Consider the following 24,810-nt stretch of genomic DNA (forward strand, 5'->3'; position numbering starts at 1 on the left):
GGCCACGGGGACAAAAAAAACACCCCCCCCCCCCCCAAGGAAGGACAGCGTCGGCACAAATTAGTTGCACTTTAAATTATTAATGTTTGAATGTTTGTGTTGCCTTCTTATAGAATAGTAAAGCTTTATGTTGTCAGCAATATGTTTGCCATGCTTTCAAAATGGTATTTACTACTCATCAGCTTTTGTGCCAGAAATAACAATGTACTAAAAAAAGTACAAAAGTCGCATGTAATTTAAAACATACCAAGTCCAGAAAATGAAATTTTTTTGGCTCAACAAAACATTGCTGACATCTTTTATGTTCATGAAAATGACCTCCAGAGTACATGGTACTTGAACTGCAGCTGGCATCTTTATCACAAAAGCCAATCAAGAACTGAGTATGTATAATGAACTCTCCAGAGAATGTTGAAAGTGTCTTCACAAGCACTCACTCTAAATTGTCCTTTATACAGCTCTTTTTGTCCACATAAAAAAACATGGCTGGTGACTCTAAAATGCAGATAACCAGAAAGTTAGATCTACTGTAATTATATAGCATTTACTTAGTAATGCTTTGCTCAGAATTATTGTAGTTAATACATATTATACTTCCCTAATCCTGACTATTATTTTTTAGAGGACTCCCTTATTCCCATGTTCCAAAATAATATGATTTATGTCCTAGCAATTTTAACATGCTAAAGCAGAAGGTTTGATGTGCATGGGAAGAAACACATTTTACTGCTGTTTTTCACTGTTTTCACACCACTGTGTGTGTACAGTAGTCAGGATAGATTTAAGGGAGCTGTCATTGCTGACTGCTTAGTGCAGATGTATGCATCAGGGCTGTCGATCGTATCCTTCCTTCAGTTTCTGGGAAGTCAGTAACAAGAATATGCATGTGAAGCAAAATATTTCCTTACCATATACTGTAGATAACACAAATGTCCAATCAGAAGGTTATCTAAAACTCTGGCAAAATCTATTTAATTAACTCTACAGAACTTGTACTACAGTAACACCATGGATCACTATAAAAAATGTCTTTGTGTGCTAAATATGCCACGTTTTCTTCATTTAGATAGGGAGCCAGGCTAATTAGTTGACCGTAAAATGAAGACCAAGTCCTCCAATCCTGATAGAATCAAAGTACAAGGCTACTTTGATTTTTCTAGCATTGACTGCAAGCTACTTGCTAGCATCTAACCCTTCCTGTAAAATAACTCACTGTGCCAGGTAGGTGTCAACTGTATCCTCGGGTCACCAAAGTCAGGTTTTTTTTCTTGGTATTGTACAAAATTACCATCAGTAGGAGTTACTCTGGATGTGCTGGACTTCAATATTGTATGGTTAGAAAACCCTGTGCCAAACAGTACACTTCTGAATAGAAATACTACAAACAAGGTCAAAACAGCTTCTCAAACAGGATGACGCATTACATTCCTGGCAGTTAACAATACAAGGGGGGACGTCAGTTGTGTTATGCTGTTAACTGAAAGCAACAAAATGTAGCTTTTTCTATAGAGTGCCTTAGAACTAGTTGTTACATAGAGCAACACCGTGGGATGTACAGAGATTCTTCACTTAGTAATATACTAAATATTTTTATTCTGTGGAACTCTATGCAAGTAGCCACATTTTACAGGACTACCCACAGTATGAATATATTTTGTTTACCCCCAACTAAAATGATTTCTTTTTGTTAACACCTTTATGGTCCATTATGTCAATATTGTGCTCTATTAATCTTTTAATAGGGACGAAATGATTAAGGAAATGTCACAGATACTGGCTAGGTTGGTGAGAAAGAATTGTGTTTAGCACGATTGGCACAGTCAATAACAATCATCAATCATTTCACAGTTTTAATTTCACAGTATAAAAATGTGTGTATCCTTGATTTTGTGTGTATGTGTTTGTGCTGTTGTATTCATGTTGCTTTATGCATTGCTAGTGTGTAAAAAATTAATTCAGAACTGAACTGATTTTGAGTGAAAATTTAGTGGATATGTTGCTCCAAACAACCAGTCAGATTCCAGCTTTCGCTGTTTGTGTGTGCGATTTAATGAATGCATCTAATTATCTGAAATATTAACATTAGTGTTAAGTAGGGATGCACCAAGACCAAATGCTGTACTCAGTACAAGTACAGATACTTTTCGAGCTCCAAGACTAGACTAGAGGAAAATTCAAAAGATATTAGGCAGTTGTCATTTGTAAGGATCATACGGGGCTCCTGGGATTTGTAGATCTCTGTTTTAATGTATGATTTTGTTTTTAAAAATATAAAGGGATACATCGATACCATTTTTGCAAGTACTGATACTTGCCCAAGTACTCATAGATACAAGTACTGATACATTTTTGTTTATTGTCAGTTTTTCTAAACCAATACAGACTAATGATTTCAGGACAGTGGTGGAGTGCCAGAGCCAGGTCCCAGCTGCAACCCTGGTAGGTCTCATGAAAATGCCAAGTATCGGCACTGGTATCTGAAAAGTATCGGTGCATCCCTAATTTTAAACAGTGGTGCATAAATCCTGCTGCACACTCACAGGACACTCCATAGGACATGTTGTTATTTCCAGAGAATTACAGGCAAAGCAGGTCAAATGCTTCCTCAGAACTGAACTGCATAATTTATGTAAATCGGAATCAGTTGACACAAACACAGAAAACAAATCCTTGAGTACACAAGCCCTAAGGGGGGGAGGGGTTGGGAAATTTGATACTAGGTTGAAGTGTGTCAATCATAAAGGGGATTTGCAGGTAAAATAAAAATTACTGGCAGTACACCTTGGTGTTGTTTCTGCCTGTCAATATGTCAAAGAAAATCAAATCAGAGCCTAGTGGGACAGATGGGTGTTAATTATCTTTTTTTACTGACAGCTGGTACTGGAGGCTTTTGCAGTCTGTATACATAGGGAAGGGGTGGTTTATGCCCTTTTAAATAGTAATTCCATTTATCCATGGTGTGTTTTACTGCTAGGAGTTTTTGATCTCCAATAATATTTTTTTTTCTTAGCTGTTGATAATGTTTCAGAGGAAAAATTGCAAGGGTCTAGTGTACCAGTACTACACTGATGAAGGATGACCTTTCCAGCCTCTAAAGTTTAAACCTCCAGAACGTAGATACAGTTGTTAAGGCATTATATTTAGCCAACTTATAGGGAAGACTGTTTTGTGTGAGATGCTGAAGTACAGTCTGTGCAAAGTCTGATGATCAGTCAGGTTTGTCCATAAAAAATAGGATGTCATTAAGATAGAGGATGACACACAAACATCAACTCTTTAAAAGGCAGTTGGAGCAATGCCGGACTTAAGAGGCATTTTTAGTTATTTGTAATCCCTTTCCCATGTAAATACTATCTTCATTTCCTTACCTTTAATCCAAAATAGACCAAATGCTTCTTGGAAAACGGAGTAGCACCTTCCAAGCATTTATAAAGCATCCTCTCATAAGAAATTAGGAGTTCTAGTAGCTGTTGTCTATGTTCTCAACAAAGAAAGCCCATCGTCCTGCTAGGGCAGGGGTCAGCAACCTGCGGCTCCGGAGCCGCATGTGGCTCTTTCATCCCTCTGCTGCGGCTCCCTGTCCAGGGGCGGAAGTGACATTTCAGGACCGAACAGCTGTACCAGGGCAGATTGGTACTCCTGCACATACGATTTGCTACGCCGATCTGCTCTGGAACAGCTGAAAAAGCGTTGGAATGTGTGACCTATTGGCGGTCACACATTCCACCGTAAAAAACAACGGGCGGGATTACATTGAAATTTGTGACCACGTCACTGGTCGCACATTGTAACGTAGTCACAAACTTTGATAGAACACCGCCATCAGGGGGGTATGGCCGGTACCCATGTGAGGGGTCTGAGCAGCCTGGGTGGCCTCTTACATAAGTATCAGCTGTACCAGGGGTGGCATGGCAGAGGTGACAGGGGAGGGAGTGGAGGAGGCCAAGCCCCAGCAGCAGCAGGTAAGAGGAGCTGGGAGGAGGTACAGGGAAAGGTACCCTGGCGACCAGCCCACCTGAGGCCCTGCAGAGCCCACCATAGAGAGTCTCAGATGGGCTATGCAGGATCTATGGTGTGCTCTGCAGGGTCACTCTCAGCTGTGCTCTGCGGGGTCTCGGGTAAGTCCAGAGTCCAGTGCGTTACTATGCCCTGAGTCCAGTGCGTTACTAAGCCCAGAGTCCAGTGCGTTACTAAGCCCACATATACCTATATACATAGCATAAAGGTAAAAAACGATATATGGAGTGTTATCTTCATCTTAGATGTCAAAAGGGTTTTGTGGCTCCCGGTGTTTTCTTTTCTGTGGGAAACAGGTCCAAATGGCTCTTTGAGTGTTTAAGGTTGCTGACCCCTGTGCTAGGGGAATAGAATTCCATTTCAAACCAAAAAGGATGGCCCACTGATACGCAGTTGGGCCGCAGAGGTTACACAGAGAGTCTGAAGTAAAATAAGTCAAATGAATAACTTTATTCATATTAACTTTAAAAAATACATCACCACTATACCACCACAAGTTAAAAATAGAACAGCGTTGTCATTAAAAACAATGCATCAGCAAAGATCAGGACCAATAACACTCATGCACATTTTAAATAATCCAACGGTCTGTTTCTTTAAACCTTAGTAACCTCCTCCGTGACTACAACTGCACTGTGGATAAATAGCTAATTTTGCATAAAGCTGGAAAAACTGTTGTTAGAGGTCCGATATTAAAGGAGAACTATGGGGTCAGTGTTTTTCCCCATAGTTCTCCTTAGGGTAACGGGAGGACACAAACTAGCGTCCTCCCGTTACCCTAAGCTCAGTATACCGCGAGTTGTAGCTCGCGGTATACTGAGCTTAGGGTATACTGAGATGCCGCAGCCGGAGCGGATCCCGTCGTAGATGACGGGATGAGTGACAGCTGGCTCTGCCTATCTAGAGGCAGAGCCAGCTGTACCCCCCCTCCCCCGTCCGTTCCGCCAGTCAGCGCTGGCAGATCGGAGCGGGGAGAGGGGAATCCAGCCCCTCCCCCTGTCACGGCAGAGAGCCGTGACAGGATCGAGAGGTGAGGGAACCTGGTATGTGTTCGCTAACCTCCCGATCTACTGAGCCGACCTGTGACAGTCTCATTGTCACAGGTCGGCTAGAACTATGAGGTGAGTGGAAATCACTCATCTCATAGTTCTCCTTTAAGGAGACTAGATAGAGCATCCATAACTGGGATTTCACACTACTTCCCAAGTAATGCCAGGGTGTAATTTATACAACACTTTGCTACAGAGCACTCCAACATGACCCGGAAATACTTTTAATCAAAGTATCCACTCAGTTTGTAACATACTATAGCTGGACCCCCTGAAATGTTTAATTCACAATAGTTATCTTATGTTTCCATATCAGGACATTGTGCATTAACTCAAATTTGCATGCACGAAACGGGCTCCAGCTAAAAGCTTCAGCAGCAATCATTCATTACTGGCATCAAGGATTAAATCAGTTCTGAGCTGTCAAGCATTTAGAAAGCATTATTCAAAATGCTCCATGACATCACATACATCAGCTGACTGGGAAATATACCTGCAACATTTAGCACCACACTACTTTCATACAAATCCGGATCTCACCACTCCCAGTACATATTCAAATGTGGATCGTTGCACAATCATATGGAGTGCATCCACATAATACGGAGTACATCTATGCTATCACGTGTAGCAAGACAGCGTCCACAGAGGCCGTGATGAGTGGTAGACAGGCCCCTTCGGTGACCTACGTCAATGCATTTCGCCCATTGATTGGTTTCTTTCATATATTTAACTTGGCTTGGGTCTCAGGGAGGGAAATAGCAAATATGTGACCAAAAGTGGGAGTATTAAGCAATAATTCCATAATAGATTTGTAAGGATGGTGAGTTGGTAAGGTTTCCTTTTGTTTATTACTAAAATATAAGAGTAGTACTAATATGACTTGGACATGTTGTGTAAAGTCATGTTGTCAGCTAAAGGCTAAAGCCCAATTGACCCTTCATTTTAAGTCTGCTCAATACATTCTAGGTGCATCAAAACAAAAGGTGTTCAGAGTCTTGGGGCTCATTCACACTGGCATTAACATATATCCATTTAAATGCGATTTGGGAAGCATCATGTTTGTTTATATTTTCCAGTTCATTTCCGAATGCAGGAGACTAATGTAAATGCAGTGTTACAGCTTGTATTTTCTCTTTCTAATGCAGCCACAGCCCAAATAGAACAGCCTGTCCCCTGCCAGCAGCTGCAGAGAAATACCCTTGCTCTATGTGTGAAAGCAGTGATCTCATTGCAGAGGTCTGACATGCCTCTTATTGAGTCAGACATATAGATAGATAGATTTTATTTGTCACATACACAATCTTACAAGTATGATATGCAGTGAAATGCTTACACGACTGCAGAGCAGTCGTGACGGCAGCCGACTACACCGGCGCCATCTTTGTGGAGCAGTACGGTGACAAGACGCGGATGTAGAGAGCCTGCAGCTACTCCTAAAGCTCCGGGTGTCGCCTCTGAACGGCGACAATCAGTAAAGTAACTCTGTAATCAGTGAAGTTCATGCTTCTGACTAATTGAAGAGCTCTGACTCAGCAGGGTGCATGTTGGAGCTATGGAAAAGCGATCACTGCTTGTCCACAGAGAGCAAGGGTCCCATTCTGCAGCTGCTGGAAGAGGACAGGCTTTTCTACTCAGGCTGCTGTAGAAAAAAAACAAACTATAGGACATTTTACTCCTTTTGCTTTGGTGTACCTGATTTGTATTTAGCTGATTTAAATGAATGCTTCAGTTAGGCTTAAAGTACACAAAGTGAGAAAAGGCATTTTGCCAGACCTATATAAAGATATATGAAGACAAAGCTCCCGCTTTCAGAGTGTCGCCTGAAACTTGTCCACTTACAACTACAGGTGAAACTCGAATAATTAGAATATCGTGCAAAAGTTAATTTATTTCACTAATGCAACTTAAAAGGTGAAACTAATATATGAGATAGACTCATTACATGCAAAGCAAGATAGTTCAAGCCGTGATTTGTCATAATTGTGATGATTATGGCTTACAGCTCATGAAAACCCCAAATCCACAATGTCAGAAAATTAGAGTATTACATGCAATCAATAAAACAAGGATTGTACATAGAACAATATCGGACCTCTGAAAAGTATAAGCATGCATATGTACTCAGTACTTGGTTTGGGCCCCTTTTGCAGCAATTACTGCCTCAATGCGGCGTGGCATGGAAGCTATCAGAGCTCGGTCTGCGGAAGGAAGCATGAAGTGCTCCAAAATCTCCTTGTAGACGGCTGCGTTGACCCTGGACTTAATGAAGCACAGTGGACCAACACCAGCAGATGACATGGCTCCCCAAATCAACACAGACTGTGGAAACTTCACACTGGACTACAAGCATCTTGCAGTGTGTGCCTCTCCATTCTTCCTCCATACTCTGGGTCCTTGGTTTCCAAATGAGATGCAAAATTTGCTCTCATCAGAAAAGAGGACTTTGGACCACTGAGCAACAGACCAGGTCTGTTTTTCTTTAGCCCAGGTAAGACGCTTCTGACGTTGTTTGTTGTTCAGGAGTGGCTTGACAAGAGGAATACGACATTTGAAGCCCATTTCCAGGATCCGTCTGTGTGTGGTGGCTCTTGATGCACTGACTCCAGCCTCAGTCCACTCCTTGTGAAAGTCCCCAACACTTTTGAATGGCCTTTTCCTGACAATCCTCTCCAGGCTGCGGTCATCCCTGCTGCTTGTGCACCTTTTTCTTCCACACTTTTCCCTTCCACATAACTTTCTATTAATGTGCTTTGATACAGCACTTTGGGAACATCCAACTTCTTTTGCAATTACCTTTTGAGGCTTTCCCTCCTTATGGAGGGTGTCAATGATGGTTTTCTGCACAACTATCAGGTCAGCAGTCCTTCCCATGATTGTGATTCCTACTGAACCAGACTGAGAGACCATTTAAAGGCTCATGAACCCTTTGCAGGTGTTATGGCTTAATTAGCTGATTAGAGTGGGGCACTTTGAGCCTAGAATATTGCACCTTTTCACAATATTCAAATTTTCTGAGATTGTGGATTTGGGGTTTTCATGAGCTGTAAGCCATAATCATCACAATTATGACAAATCACGGCTTGAACTATCTTGCTTTGCATGTAATGAGTCTATCTCATATATTAGTTTCACCTTTTAAGTTGCATTAGTGAAGTAAATGAACTTTTGCACGATATTCTAATTATTCGAGTTTTACCTGTATATGGGCGCATAGCAAAAATAGACCAGGAAAAATTGGATGCACAAATTTAGGAATTCACAGAAAGATTATGTACTCCTGAAAGAGATGACGTTAAGGCTTCTGGTTAGCTACATATGCTTGGCATTAATTTGACTGGTTTAGACATCATTAAGAACTTTTCTATATTCTTACTGGACTATTAGGTTTTTTTTTCTGTTTTTATTACAATTACCTTCTATGCTTAGACTAATGAAAATTCAAAAATTAGCAGTAGCTCATGGCCAAGGTACTATCTTTGAATATAATCAGAGCTGTGAATGGTGATTATATTCTGTCATCCATCATTTTACAAGTGATTAAAATCACTTTTATACTTTGACATTTACTCCTTTATGTTTTAAAATGGCAGTTTCTTAATGGCAGGCTACAGTGCTTTAGCACTGTAATATATTTAATAATAGAGCTTTACCTGTTTCATATTTAATTATTTCATAAAGGTATTTAATTAACATGGCATGGAGTTGTAATGCCCACTAATTAATAGAGAGAGTGATGTCCGCTGATAAAAGAAAAATGGAAACAAATCTAAGCAAAGCAAAGAAACATATTTATGAAGCAGCAGTTGATCAGTCCACTGAACATTCACTGTTTACTGGCTGCAGAATGCCTCGTGTATCTCTTGCTACAAACATTTGCTGACTGCCTGTTTACCAGACAAGTCACATTTACCATCATGGACTGCATTTGCCTGCTTTTAATGTGGTACAATAAATTGTCCTGGTAAAGTCATTTAAGAGGTTATGATTACACTGTATAGTATTAGTTTAGATGGATCAGCTATTTTATTTTTTGTCAGCTAAAATTTTGCAATGACTGTTTCTTGAATACTTGTCATTATAAAAGTTGTTACTGTTTTGTGCTCCTAAAATAAATAATTTAGTCCAAGGGGATTTTTCATTATGTTATCAAAAGTGAAAAACTAAAATAGACCGTCTGTGTGATAGCTCGATATTTGTATGCTTTCTCTTCATATTTTGCATTTCTTTCTGCCTTCAAGAGTTCAACAAGGTTCCTTGTCTAAATTTGTAGTTGCCATGTATTTAATTTTTTTTATTTATTATATAAAATACCTTCTCTGCTATTTCAGGGGAGTGCAAGTTCAAGCCACAAAATCTGCTGCTACCGTCAAAAAGCATGACTTAAGTAAATGGAAATACGCGGAGCTGAGAGATGCAATCAATACCTCATGTGGTAAGTCAACAAAACTGACTACTGCTGAAATGGAAGGAAGTCATTAAGGATTAGCACATTAGACAAAATGATGCTTTAGCTTGAGGCTGACATGTGATAGATGAAAAGTTTTTGCAATCCTCTAGATATATTAAGTACTGAATGCCTAGCACTTGGAGACAGCAGATCTCCCAGCTGATAATTCAGCTGTTATTGTCAAGTGGTTGGACATAACATAAATCTCTACTGGTGTAGGAGAACTAATCTTAAAATTCCTCTATGCAGAGCGAACAAGCAGGGTCACTTATTGGATTCTGTTAACCTTACGGATCGGATCGACAGCTTCTGGAAAGCAGCGCTTCTCAAAAGCTACCCCTCCTTGTGGATGGAAATGCTGATTCAGCAAAGTAGAGGAACACGTAAACTATAATTCCGATCTACTGGATAATGCCACTAGGGGTCACTAAGCTGCTGTAACAATACAAACCAACGGTTTGAGCACTGATTTTAAGGACACTAGAGAGCGCTAAGGGACCCCAACCTAATATATTAACACTCCTACAAATTTAAAAGGTGCCTAAAGTGTATGAATATAATATAAAAAAAATTATTCAAAGATCAAAAAACTAATACATGATTAATAAGTATCATAAACAAGATGATTAAATGACACACACAGTGAGAAGGAAAGGGTCAAATAACCCAATAAATATGTGATCAATATTAAATATCCCTGTACATGCAAATAAATAAATCATCCACAGTGAATCAGGTGGGTCCCAAACTACCAAATGAATAAAAATTATTAAATATTGTGCTAGTGAATTTAATCATAAAGTTCATCCACATGAAATCCACCCATGGGTGAATAAAAAACGTCCGTAGTGTTGACACAGACGTGGGCCCCTTCGGGGTACGCACTCACCAAGTCCCAATGGCTGAAAGCCAAACAGCCAATTTCTTGAGGACAGATCTTCAGACTGGATCCTTTTAAGTTCACATGCCCATCAACGTTGTTATGCATAAATAGGATCAAAAAAGATTCCACATAGTGAAGTAAGCCATAAAAACTCTTTATTAAAATAATAGAACTTACATCTCAGCAAACAGCAGCTGGCCGGCAAACAATAACTTACATGCGTAGCGTTAGAAGTTATTAGTTTTTTGATCTTTGAATCATTTTTTTAATATTATATTCATGCACTTTAGGCACCTTTTAAATTTGTAGGAGTGTTAATATTTTAGGTTGGGGTCCCTTAGTGGTCTCTAGTTTCCTTAAAAGTAGAGGAACAACCAAAATCCTGAGCTGCTACAGATCCTCTGCCGGTAACACAGACCTGGTAGATTACCAACCAGAAGCATGCATGGACCTTCATTTAGTGATATGAGGTCAACAGTATCTAGCAAGTGGCCCCGTTTGTTTGCTGTGTATGAAGGAATGCACAGAGAAATGCTGAGAGAATAGATATAAGCTTTGTAAGTTTGCTGAGTAGCTGCAAATGAAGAAATTGGTCAATTGTGGTATTTAACTCCAATAATGTAAACCTGCCACAAACCAAGGTAAATGATGAAAAGTGCATAGAAGCCAAGTTTAACCTCAACTACTTCCACCTCTTGAACCTCTGTGTTGCTCCTTTTAAAGTTCAAGATATCCTCATTGACCACTGGGGAAGCTTGGAGGGTAGAAGAAGGTGTAACCAAGTTTAAACCTACATATAATATCATCTGCCTATAAGTATGATCTCCTGTTTGTTTTTGTTATTTGTTTTTTTACTGAATGTATCCTCTGGCTATTCTTATTTTAATCTCTTCCTGTGTTTAAACTGCCCAGTTTTGTGAAATTTTTTCTCTTAAAATTATTAATTAAATAATGTATAAACAGTTCATAGGTTTTTTTGTTTGAACACTCAACTTTCAAAGGGTAGCTGCATCGCCTTCAAAAGCCATTATCTCCTCCCTTTCATCAATATAGTTGAAGTATTTCCCACATAATAAAAGAGGATTGTAGTGGGACCTGGAGATGCATGTGAATAAGAAAAAAATGTTGTCATCTAGTCATGATTACTTACACCATATACTTCAAGTATTATGGGGTTTTATGAGGCATCAGACTTAATTTTTTGTTAAAAATCAAAATCAATTTATTCCATGTAGTTTTTTGAACTACATGGAATAAATAGATTTAGATTTTTTTAATAGAATTGTAAGTCTGCCTCATAAAACCCCATAATGCTTAGAAGTAATGTATATGGTGTAACGAAATTTGAGAAAGGGTGAGGTGTCTGAACACCTGGGTCTTTAGCCTTGTGGAATTGTCGAGTCAATTTTTCATCTAGTCATGAATCACTATCGGCCAAGTGACAGTCATGTCCAGTTTTATAAGGAGAGCACTGTATGAGGGTGTATGTTGTTGATGTATAGGTATAAGCATTCTTTACAAAGACTTTCTTATTATATGTTATTTAGCATGTTGAAAATAATTCTAAATACCAAATCTGATGATTGACTACAGGAGGCAAAAAATTAAATACAAATATCTCATAGTTCCTGCAGCCTTATAGACATCATGGACTGAGAGAAATATGTCGGCTGTCACTACTGACCTTCTTCTAAAAATGATAGATGCCTGGCTGAATTTACTACCTTCTGAGTCACTGAGCTAGTAAAAGGCTTTCAGACAGTGGAGTTATAACACCTGATTTGTATACTTATTTTGGGTTAGTGACCCGCATTTTAGAAAAGGAACATTTTCCTTCTTTCTTTTATTACATGTTTCCTGTAATCAAGTATTAGTGGAGACATACTACCATAACTTAGCTATCAAAAACCCACTCTAACAGACAAAACTCTTTTCACACAAAATATTGATGTTGTTTAACTGCTTCCCTCCTTCAATCTGTAGATTAACGTCCCCCTCTGGGTACAAGAGGATTAACACCACTTAATGCATCGCCACGCCTTTAATACATTTATTATTTTACAAAATCTATTTCCAGCTCTAAAAATGCTTTTTTAACACATAGAGGCCTAAAAAAAACCCCGAAATGCTGCTGAGTCTGCTGTGGACCCTTCGCAATTACATTTATTTTAATGCTTCTGGAGGATGGGATTGGGAAGCCTGTTTGGAAACTTGTGACATTCAGATCAGTATACATAGTGTGAGTCATATCTATACCATAGTCATAGTTCCACCACTACATATACAGGTGAAATCACTTTCTTTGGGGAAAAAGTAGCTGATAGGAATTGTCACTATATTGTTTGACTGTGTTCTGCTCCAATGCTAGTTGTGATTTATCCTTTCACCTAAATGAATCAAGTTTCCCTCTATATTTCTCCTTTGCCTGCTCCATTTAACTTTCTTCTTGTGCCCCACTTTTGGTTACCTGTTAAGACTGTGTTGGATGCCATGTATAATATGTGCTTTTTTATGCCATTCTGCTCTTGTCAGGTATCCCACTTCTTAATAACATTATGCCTATGGCACTTTTTAGAAAATCAATAAAAATACCCAAGATGTATGCAAGATTAAATTATCCCAAAGCGAATGTAAATTGGTTTCTTCTAAATAAGCAAAATTCCAATTAGTAAAATGAATCAGTAATTTCCGGTACGGCTTTCAAGCATAACATCTTGGTGCTATCTTTAGCACGTAAAATATTGTAACAGCTCAGACAGTCTCACTTTTTTTTTAATGGATCTCTACACACTCTTCACACAAATAACTTTTATGTCAGTCTGTTTAGTGTGAAAAAATAGCTTTGTTAGTAGGCAACTACCTCTGCTATCTGGCACTTCATCCCCTTGTGCTCCCATTAAAAGTGCTGGTATCTAGCTGTATTGTACGCAGAGCTGAACTCCATCTCACCTCTAGAGAGAAGACCACAGAGTTCCTAATAGATTGACAAGAGATGTGATGCCTCAGACAGAAAGGGCAGCTTACTGGCAGGAAACAAATGACTGGAACACGGATTGGGAGTTTTTTATGCCATTTCTGTATTCTCCAAAGTGTTTTGTTCATGCTAGTATGCCACTGGGGCAGAATATGTGATAACTCTCTGAATTTGACAGTTTTCCTTAAATTTTTTTTTATTTCAAGATTAATATTCTGTTGCTTAAATTAACCAAGTCATTTAAAGCGTTAATGAACCCATGAAACAGTATTTATAATTTGTTAGCTACAACTAAATGTTTTGCTTCCTGCTGCATGATCTCCTTCACATCTGTTCTGCGGGAGATGAACTTGAAAATCTGGCAAAATGCACTTCTGTCTATTGGGTGGCTCTGATGCCTTGTGAGGTCTCTCTGGAGCCCTCCCCTATGTGCATGTTCCTTGAACGTAACTACAGCTGCACAAGAACACTCTGAGGGGAATTTATCAAAACTGGAGCAGACAGAATCTGGAGCAGCTGTGCATTCTCTATTTCATTTTCAAATCTTAACTGAACAAACTGAAGAGAGACACTGATTGGTTACTATGGGCAACTGCTCCAGATTCTGTCTGCTACAGTTTTGATAAATCCCCCTTCTGTGTGCATGTTCTCAGTAACAGGTTACAAGAGGGCTCTTCCTCCACCCCCTCAGATCTAAATTGACAGCTGAATTGACTAATCTCTGATCCTGTGTACTTACCCTACACCAGAAAGTCAGGTGGTCCTTCTGTGACTGTGCTGAGCACGTAACCAGGGCAGAAATTTAAGAGAACCACAGGGAGATAGAGACAGTAGTAGACAAGTTTAAAAAATGGTTACAAAAAACAACAGTTTACAAGCAATACTTAACAAAAACAGTATAGTGCATCAAGTACTTTGTATCTAAAAGGAAATGTTAATTTAGTGAGGAGGGTCTAATACTACTTCATGTTTTGTTGTGGTAAAGAAAATATTTTAGACATACTGATATAATGAGTTGGGAATCTTCAAAAACATAAAAGGGCAACTTCACTACAAACACTGCATTCCGTAATATAATTCATGATTACCTGTGTTTCCTTTTTGTTTCCGGATGCACTGTTTAGCAGTAAGGTGCTGTTTCCAATTTTCTTTCTTGCAAATAGCTGCAATGTCATTTAGCTGACAGCATCATATCCAAATTAAATAGTGAACTTCTGGCAGAATAACTCATCTCTCTCCCTGTATTTAGAATAAGTTCAATCCCAGCATACAAGATTCTGCTACACTCTAGGTTTTGGTTGTGTATAACAAGTAATGTAAAGTGATACATATTTTTATTTCTCAGAAGAATACAGTATACTGCACTCATTTGTAAATATTTGCAAATCACCTCTCCCCTGTCCCAGCAAAGCCCTTCCACAATATAAATGAGCTACACACATTGGTTATGTATGCATGTGTTTGTAAAAGATCTTGTTCTGAGGTGCTGAGTGAGAGGTCAGCCTGTCACTATCTCTCCCATAGCTCTCAAATAATCCTTGCTGTGTTGTGATAGTAATGTTTAAGCAATATGGAAGCATAGAGGACAAAAGACAAAATTAAGCAAGATCCTTCATGGTTGGAAGAACCAACTACAGAGCCTGCATCTTCTACTGTCATCCTCCTCAATGTTTCTTAAACAGGATTTGGCCAAGAATACAATTTATTGAAGTATTTTGTGCTCAGCAGGATGTACTGGGTTTTATATTGCTTATCTCAAATAGACGGTTCACTTTGCAAGGGGATGTTCACTTAGTTTAGTGAATGAAGTGAAGATTTGCTGACTTCCATCATCCAATCATGCAGAAGCAAAATACTGTTTTTTCTTTATTGGATATTCATTGCAAAGTAAGTTTTCATCACATTCACTAAGCTAAGGCAAAATTCTGTTGCAAAGTGCCTATTTGGCTTTAGTAAATCAACCCCACTATGTTTTTGACTTACTGCTAGTGTACCTTCCACTATCGAAAAAAGTAACATGTCTTGAGAGGATTCACAAAAATACTGTTAAAACCTTGGATAAGGTTTGACCTACACTCTCCCACCACTAAATTGTGAACAGAGTCTAAGTTTTGGTACAGTGTGCTATTATTTGATTGAGTTACTGTTGGCAGATCGTGATTTTTTTTCTTTCATGGTCTCACTGATCACATTTGCTAGTGAGCTGTATTACATCAAAACATTGTCTATACAGTGCTGGGAGGTGTTAAATGTAGACAGTCAGTGACACTAGCTGAAGAGAATTATAGGAAATGTGTACTCCCAATACAAAACTGCTTCCCCTTTGAAAACTATATATACTAATTTGCCTTGATGCAAAATAGGAAAGTGGATAATGGACCTCCAATCAATGAATGCCATTAATACACTTATGTGTATTTACCTGGATATTTCATTGTGCTGTGTGGAGTTATATTTTACATACACCATTTAAAACAGCAAGTCCAGTGCAACTAGTAATAGATAAGCGATGGGAAATGGCAAATGCATTTAATATCAAAGTTATTTGTAGGTTAATGTGGTATGTAGAATATCATTTATTCATGAAGATACTTCATTTCTAGAAAAAAAAAGTGCAGGTACATGCATTTAGTTCATCAAATATTTTGAGCCTGTTGTCATTTTCATGAATATGTCTCATAAATAAAGTACTCTACCTGGATATGACATCTATCTTATAACAGCAGAATAAAAAAAGCATAAATAAGAATGTTGGCCTAGCACTGCTGACATTATCTGGGCACTCTGATATTTCTTGGTAGCATTAACCAAAATATGTTTTCCCATAAATCTATTGAACAGACATCGAGCTGCTGGCAGCATGCAGAGAGGAGTTTCACAGGCGGCTCAAAGTTTATCATGCCTGGAAATCCAAGAACAAGAAGCGCAATACAGAGACGGAACAACGAGCTCCAAAGTCGGTTACAGACTATGGTAAGTCTAAGTCATTAAGGGATGCAGGATATGAAGTCCTGCTGCTGCACTAGTCTTTATGGGTTTTTCGTGGTAATTTTTCTAGGTAGGCAAGACATCAGTTTTTATTTTTAAAAAGATTGAAAATGTATTAAACTAGCAAAAGTGTGCATTTCCAGAAATGGCAAGGTTGCAAATAATGCGGAAGAAATTTATTAGTGGGCAGTATAAGCAGGAGAGGAGTGCAGCATGTATCGCAGTAGGCAATATATGCAGAAGAGAAGTGCAGAGGGTATTACAGTAAGCAGTAATAGGAAAAGAGAAGTGTGCAGGGTATTGGAAAAGGCAGTATGTGCAGGAGAGGGTATTACAGGGGGCAAATACTGTGCAGGAGAGGAGTGTGGAGAGTATCACACTAGTCTGTATGTGCAGTAGAGGAGTGCCAAGGGTATTACAGAATGTGCTTAGCCTAGAATCCAATGCCTTCCCAAGGCACAATACAAACCTTTCTGAAGATGAGCATTGGTACTTTATCAGTTATGTTTGTGTATTCACTTTGGTTGACATACGATGTTTACTTTAATTCTTCCATCCTCTGTGGGCAAGGTTTGGATGATAGCATGTTACTTGTATTATGAACATATCTCTTTCTTTGTTTTTATAAGAGAAACTATGTTGAAACACATTTAGGTTATTGTAAGCTGGGCTAAAAGGAAATGGTGGTTGCTGGGAAATACTATGAACTGGATGTTCATTGGCTAGAACAAATTCATGTTCCAATTTTTAGTAAATAAATCTGTTTGTTCTTTAGCTAATGTTTTTTGGACAGTGGCATGCAAACTCCTCCTTATGCCCCTGTGGACAACTGTGAATCCTGACAATTGGATTATACAGTATTTTAAAGCCTAATATGTAAGAACTTGGACAGCTGCCTCTATATTTGAGCCGTGTCTGTTGCATTAATCAATATTTCTTGTATCCATGCATGGACATAAAGGAATATGCCTTTCTGATGTCCATTAAAAGTAAACACCCTGTTTGATTTTAAATGAATTCATCATCTTTAAAAGTCATACTAGGGAGAGCAGGCATTACAAGATGTTCCTTCTGTGTCCCCCTCTTTTTCTGGTTTCACCCGTTTGCTAAGTGCTCAACTTCACTTTGGAGCTAAGTCCAGATCTAAAACACTGCTTACCTGCCAATGCCCAAGCTAATGAAGACTCTGTTATTGGTCACAGTGGTGCTGCCTTTGGACTGATTGATGGGATTTTATGGGATGGGATGGGATGGGATTGAGGTGTGGCTTAACTTCAAAGGTGAGGGACATCAGGTTCTTGCTAACAGGGGATCCAAATTCCCACAGGGCTTGGAAATCTGGTTTATATTGGTAGCCATACCCCAATGATTGCATTTGATGCTTTTAACCCATTTGTGAGTAACAGCCACAGATGACTGCTTCTCAGTACAGTTTGGGCTAAGATATTCAAAAATGCAATCCATCCATTTTATCCTAGTTTCAGTACTGGTTTTAATATTTGTAAATCAGCACCTGGAACTTTACTAGGCTTTATTCAGTAACCAGAGCAGTTTAATTGGGAACATTTGAAATCAGTGTAAGGTGTAACCTTGATATTGGCTTGAAAATCATGCGCAAAACAAATAATAAAGGTTCTGGTAACTAGTCTTAAAACCTGAATTAATGGCAGACTATGTAAGTTGCTCTGGTGACCTAATTTATATTTTTTTCTGGTAGATTTTGAATATGTTGGGTAAAACTCATGTATTTGCATGTCCTAACAGAATACAGATACATTTCTCATCACAGAGAGCTTATGTGGAGAGTAATTACATTTAAGTAAACACACTGAAATAACTTTAATTACTATCAAAAGCTTTATGTATAGCAGTGCCACAATATTATTTGTAATTATTGGAGAACAACCAAGAAGTTTTTTGTTTTACAACTGATCATCTTTTGATATAATCTGCCTTGTTGTTATTAGGTAATTTTTATGCTATATATTTTTATTAAAATTATAAATTCAAAGCAAAATTCTAATGCATGTGGTCCGTTGAATTCAAAATAACTGGTATTTATTTACAGATTTTGCTCCATTTATGAACAGCAAACGTAAGTGTGGAGATGGTAACCAGACTAATCAGAAGGAGATGGGAAAGGTGTCTTAAGCTTATGCTACTAACCATTATGACATTTGCTACAGCTATGGAAACCATGCAAACATTTATTTACAAAATGTAGTTTTGTGAGTACTCCAAGCACAAGCTGGGCTGTACTTGAACTAGTCAGGCTTGTGCACGCTAGTAAAACTTGATAGCTTAGCCTTAAAATGCATATGAGGACCACCTAGCCTACCCATGCTTTCTGTTGTAATGGAGGCATAGCTATAGTGCAACAAGGTGACCAGGCAACCCCTTTTTGCTTACCCATGTGAAAATGATGACAGATATTTCCCCACACCCACTGTGTAAGCCCTTTGGTTTTTCTAACATACACAGATGCACAGAATTATGTGAGCTTCGTTAATTGACTCGCCCATCAATGCATACGCTGTAGGTAGAGTGCAGTGTACTCTACAGCTCTCAGATTATGGACATTTGACATGGATTGACTTCGGGTTCATGATTACCACTAGCTTCTCACAGATTTTTCTTGCTCCCTGGAGTTGCTGTTTAATAATTTGACTGCCAAGCACATGTCCGACACACCATGGTATTTAAGGAGGTAAAATCAAGCCCACAACTGCAATAGAAGTCATGAGCTTTTTTATTTATTCTGCTGCCTCTAGGCTTTAAGTAAAAGTAATCTAAGAGGCTGTAAAGCTGCTCCAACACTTTTACTGCTCTCTGAATTTGAGTGAAGTATCCTTCCAGCCAAAAAGGCACATTTTAGCATGTGTGTAAAAAAAAAACTGGAAAAATTGGTCAGACAAGTAAGGATTAAAGGGCAAGAATAGTTTTTTTCTAATGCGCTCTTACTCCGATTTCTTTTATCATGATCCTGAAGGTGTTTAGAGAAAGCATTAGTACATTTGTATTAGATTTTACTATGGCACAAAATTCTATTTCACACATATATATGGAGGAGGCTTTCTACATTGCACTGTTCTAGAACGGAACTAAGATGCTGAGAGAATAAGGTTTGGCATCATTATATACAGATGTAAATTATGTCTAAAGGTGCCCATACACTGTGCGAATTTTGGCCGGTTCTTGAGGAGCCAGACGAAATTTGCACACTGTGTGTCACTGTCAGCACCCTTTAGGCCGGCATCCCTCGATCAGCTGATCTTCGTATGACAAGAGCCAGCATCCAATGAGCTCTCGGCTCTGTCCAGGTATCTTGACAGCCACTGGCTGCCGTATGGCCAGCCTAAGTGTCACGTAAGTGACATCTGTTAGTTACTTACTAAGTTCCTAAAGAGTTACTTAAATGCATTACTACTGCACCCATATAGTATTACAACATATTTTTCCACTTTTCATAAAAGTGAATACAGACATGCTCAGCTAAATATGTGTTGCATGGAAAGGATTTATACTGTTTGACATACCTGTAGCAAAGTGCTTGAGGAGTGAGAAGCAGAAATGGTGCTCTAACTTTCTTGGTGTGGTGCTATACATTGCTTTACATCATCAGCCTTTGGAGTAAGGAAGTTTAAGGACCAGTGATGATGTGCAAACTGTTCTAATATAAAGCTGGTTTAAAAAGAAAAAGAAAATCTCACTGGTTGGGCCAGCAAATTGCACTTTGCACAACACCATTTCCTTAATGAATACGCTGCCTCGTGTCATGCTAAGAAAACATTGCTGCCCTTGGGTTTAACCCTTTTAAAATAGAAAGGAAAATGCAAACTATTCATATTGCATTTCCTGTCTACATATTTATATTGGTGACAGTTTGATGTATGAAATTCCAGTCACCTTGGTTGCAAATACTTTGTGATCAGTTGATTTGCATTGCATGTTTTGTGTAATAAATACCCAAATGGGAATTTACCAAAACTGGGGCAGACAAAATCTGGAGCAGTTGTGCATTGTAACCAATTAGCCTCTGTCTTTAATTTTCAAAGCTTAACGGAACAAACTAAAGAGAGAAGCTGATTGGTTACTATGGGCAATTTGATTACCTAACAAGTCTGAAATTAAATTAACTTAGCATTCTTTAAGTGGCATATTGACAAGCAGCGGGTGAACTTTGGCCAACATGACATTGAAACACATCATTAAATGCCATGACAACAGCTTTTATCATTGTATATGTGTATTTTGATTTCCCTTTATGTGTGTGTGTGTGTGGGGGGGGGGGGGTTGAAGCATTGGAAGGTTCAATAGACATTTTTACACACATTTGTTATTTTCATCCCTCCATATGGTGGGGGGGCACTGTCAGCCTACACTGTCTGCAGGATTAAAAATTATGTTTCCTGTCACCAGAGAAGGGGGGAAAATTGTGAATCCCAGGGGATAACTCGGAGCAGCTGTATTTATTGTGTCACTACATACTCCTATTATTTGGGATGATGAACAATGTGAAATGCTCCAAGCCTTTATTCATTAGTATCTAAGGATGCACCAATACCGGTATTTTGTTACTGAGTACGAGTACGGATTTTTTTTTTTTTGGTACTCGCTGATACCAAATACAGAGAACCGGAAGTCCCATTCAGGAAGCCAGGCGGTGTGTAATAACACAAGTGATGAGGCAGCATGGAGCCGGCTTCCCGGCCAATCAGGAAGCCAGGCAGCGTTTAAAGATGCGCTGCCCGGCTTCCTGATACAGGGAGTATCGGGCTGGGCATCAGAGCATTTGGACGAGTACAAGTATCGGTATCGCTGCATCCCTATTAGTAACTGATTGTAATTGAACATTTTTTAGACTAAAACTTATTTCATAAATGTTAAACTCTTCAACAAAAGTTCAGTTCACCTGAACCACTATAAAAATATGCAGGATATTATTTAAAAATAGTTGTTGAACTAAACACGATGCTTCTTTGCATTATTGGGGTAGCACCTAACATGTGCTCCAGGACCAGAAACCCCACCTATTCCCATTCATTTTCATTTAGGAAACCCTTTGTTACCAACCAGCTCTGATATTAACCATTGCTGGTCCTGTAACATAGCTCAGAAGGTGGCGCGGGTGTCACATCAGTTGTCACATCAGTTCTGTTCTTTTATTTTTTTGGGTATTCTTTTGAACATTTATTTTAAATTTAAGAATAATTTGGTTGTCTGTAAAATCAGAATTAGTGCAGTAAGAAATTATTTCTTTTCAGGCACTACAGTGTTAATTTTCACTTAAGATGTTAAGAGATATAACATGTTAATTTGCACATTCTAACTTTATGCAAATAAAGCCTTGGGTGCCTTCTACAGATGGCTTACCTACAAATTACTCCTGAATATTTCCTCATTCCGTCCTGTAAAAACTCGGGCCTAACACACAAATTCTTAAAGATCTAATTGAGCTTCATATTATTTCAGCCAATATGAAGGGAAAGTACTGAGCCATGTAATGTAATTTCATCCATTTTAAAAGTACACCATTTTTCAAATTTAGACTTGAAAGCCAAGCACTGTAATAAAGTACCATAGTAAATGCTACATAATATGACAAACGCTTGCTTTAGGCAATAATACCGCAGAATGGCCAAAAAGGTAACAGTTACATTATCCTGTATGAATTCCTAATGCAATCATGGTGGCTGTTTTGAAACTGGGCATGTAGTGTAGCGAATGGAGAATGTTTATTGTCATTTTATGCTCTGGATAGGATGCACAGAACATATACCAGGCTGCAGTCAGTTAGTGTTAGTCAAGGAAGAAGATGCATGCAAAAACGGACTTTTTTTTCTTAAAGTGCATTTACCAGTCAGCAGTCATTTGTCGTTGACCTAAGTGCTCTAGTTCTCTTTGTACTGCTGTAATAGGTATGCCTGTAAACGTTTATTACAAAATGAATAAAGTGCTGCTTTTCTTTACACAAGCACACTTTACAAAACCAATCTTGAATACAGCTGTTTCACATTTTAAATCTTTTATCAATACAAGATAAAGTAGAGCTTCAAGACCGCCAAGATAACATCCTGTCCTAATTGAGATTATGGTGGGGGGGCTTAGAGAAACCAAACCCCCCACCTGCTACACAATCTGTATGGTACAGATTCATTAACCGCTTACCTGTTATATAACTGGTAATGATAACAGAAAAAACAAATTGACATTTTTGGATTAATGGTTGTTGTTTGTATCTAGCCCAACAGAACCCAGTAGTACAGCTGCCTGCCAAGCAACAGGAGGTTGAAGTAAACAGACAACAGCGTTACTTCCGTATTCCATTTATTCGTCCTGCTGACCAGTATAAGGATCCTCAGAACAAGAAGAAAGGCTGGTGGTATGCACATTTTGATGGTCCATGGATTGCTCGTCAGATGGAACTGCATCCAGACAAACCTCCCATCTTATTGGTTGCAGGTATGCTCCTTTTTTCAGGGTCCTGAAAGCCAATGCAAAGCATCGAATTGGAACCATTCCAGTTGTGCTGACACAGCCTAAAACAGACATGGCTTGGACATCTATCTCAAGTATTTTAAAAGGATAACGGTCCTTTCATATAACTTAATTAACAACCCCTCTTACACTCTGTATGCTATGGACACACTCCTTCACATACTTTAGATCAGTGAGCAACCTGGATCAGGAGTCTGGTGGTGATCTAGTCCTCCTTCATTATGGTAGGGCTGTGCAATACTGAGCATGCATGACCTTTTGTCCATAGTCCCCAATGGAGAAACTGTCTACTAGGAAGTCTCCTCCTGAAGTGCCACCCAGCTCCTTGCGAAAGTGGCCTGTTGATCTGGTGTATGTAGAGGTAGGTCTATATAGTACAAGAAGAGCAAGGAGTGAATTTAAATAAGGATTTGAATTGCTTAAGCACACAGACATGAATCGATTTGGTGGAACCCTTACACTTCATTGAAACCAGGTTTCATTCCCCCTGCAAAGGGATTAAAGTCAATGCAATTGTCCCTTGTATACCTACATGCATTTGGTATGTCATAGAGTAAAGCAAAGAAAGTGTGAAAGAGGTTCTACAAAGATATTATAAAATAGCCTGGACAGATTTGTTGGTACCCCTAGACAAGAATATAAATAATTGGAAGATACTGATATTTCAAACCAACTGTTTTTGATAATTACACATGTCTTTACTCTTGTAGTCAGTCAGTAAGCCTATTTAAATGGAGAAAAGTAGTCTCTCTACTGTTTGGAATTATTCTGTGCAGCACATTAAACAAAGACTAGGGAAAGCAAAGGAGAGAGTTGTCTGAGGAGAAGGAAATTATAGACCAACATGTCGTAGGTAAAGGCTATGAGACCGTTTCCAAGTAGCTTGTGACTACAGTTGAAAATTTTAGGAAGTTTAAGGTCCATGGGAGTGGAGATAACCTCCATGGTCGTGGCAAGAGGAAAATCAACCCCAGATTGAACAGAAGGATAGTGCGAATGGTAGACAAAGATCAAAGAATAACTTCCAAAGATATACCAGCTGAACTCAGGGGTGTGGAATTCCTATCGCCCGACGCCCAGGACATGCAGTTTCGGGCGCCGGGCGAGTAGTTTTTTTGTACTCTTAGCCCCGCTCCGGACAAGCAGAGCTAAGTGTGCAGTGTGGAGCCGCCGCTCGTTTTCAAGTGATCTGATCACATGTATGAAACGAGGCGGCGATTCTGTCCACACCGCTCCTCTAGCGATTCTGTCCCCGCTCCTCTAGCAGACCCGAAAACCACGGAACATGAGCTCACCATAGAGCAGACGAAAACGGAGGTTTTTCGTCTGCTCTGTGTTATCACTGAGACAGGGTGCGCTGTTATCACAGCGCCACCTGTCTCAGCTGTCAGGAACTACACAGAACATCAGTTCTGTGTTGGAGGGCAGGTTCCATAAAAAGAACCTGTCACCTCCAAACTATCACTTGGAGGATTTTAAATCCCTATGTGATAGAAATAAAATTAGGTGGACACACACGCATACAGCGACTAATGACCCGTCTCCCAGTTTCCTCCCAGCTTCCCAGCCAATCAGCATCGAGCCGGCTTCCTGGCCAATCAGGTAATTACTCGCCTCCCGGTTTTTCTGATTGGCCAGGAAGCTGGCTCGATGCTGATTGGCCGGGAAACCGGCTTCCAAGCCATTCACAATCAAGCTGGCCAAACATGGGGTCGGCTTCCCTGGCAGTCAGGAAGCCGGGTAGCATCTCATTACCTGCTGCCCGGCTTCCTGATTGCCGGGAAGCTTGCTCCATGCAAACGGAAGCACCGATACTCGGTGAGTACCGAAAGCAAAATATCGGTACTCTATACTCAAAAACCGGTATTGGTGCATCCCTAGTTTTAATTAAAACTATTTTTTTTTATTGGGACAAGTAGATTGTTATGAAGGACAAGTAGGTTTGGCCCCC

The 24,810-nt window shown here is 39.2% G+C and overlaps 1 protein-coding gene across 1 annotated transcript in view; it reads left to right on the forward strand.

Annotated features, from left to right (window-relative positions):
• Positions 1 to 24,810, forward strand: part of MYO6 (myosin VI) — a 185,491-nt gene that overhangs the window by 158,501 nt on the left and 2,180 nt on the right. The window contains exons 32-36 of the mRNA XM_018558907.1: positions 1,743 to 1,781; positions 9,398 to 9,501; positions 16,215 to 16,346; positions 18,430 to 18,456; positions 22,605 to 22,823. Coding sequence (XP_018414409.1) covers positions 1,743 to 1,781; positions 9,398 to 9,501; positions 16,215 to 16,346; positions 18,430 to 18,456; positions 22,605 to 22,823 — 521 coding nt within the window. The remainder of the gene's footprint in view (positions 1 to 1,742; positions 1,782 to 9,397; positions 9,502 to 16,214; positions 16,347 to 18,429; positions 18,457 to 22,604; positions 22,824 to 24,810) is intronic.

The sequence above is a fragment of the Nanorana parkeri genome, unplaced genomic scaffold, assembly GCF_000935625.1.
Source record: "Nanorana parkeri isolate BGI_ZX_2015 unplaced genomic scaffold, ASM93562v1 scaffold368, whole genome shotgun sequence".
In the NCBI taxonomy this organism is placed as follows: Eukaryota; Metazoa; Chordata; class Amphibia; order Anura; family Dicroglossidae; genus Nanorana; species Nanorana parkeri.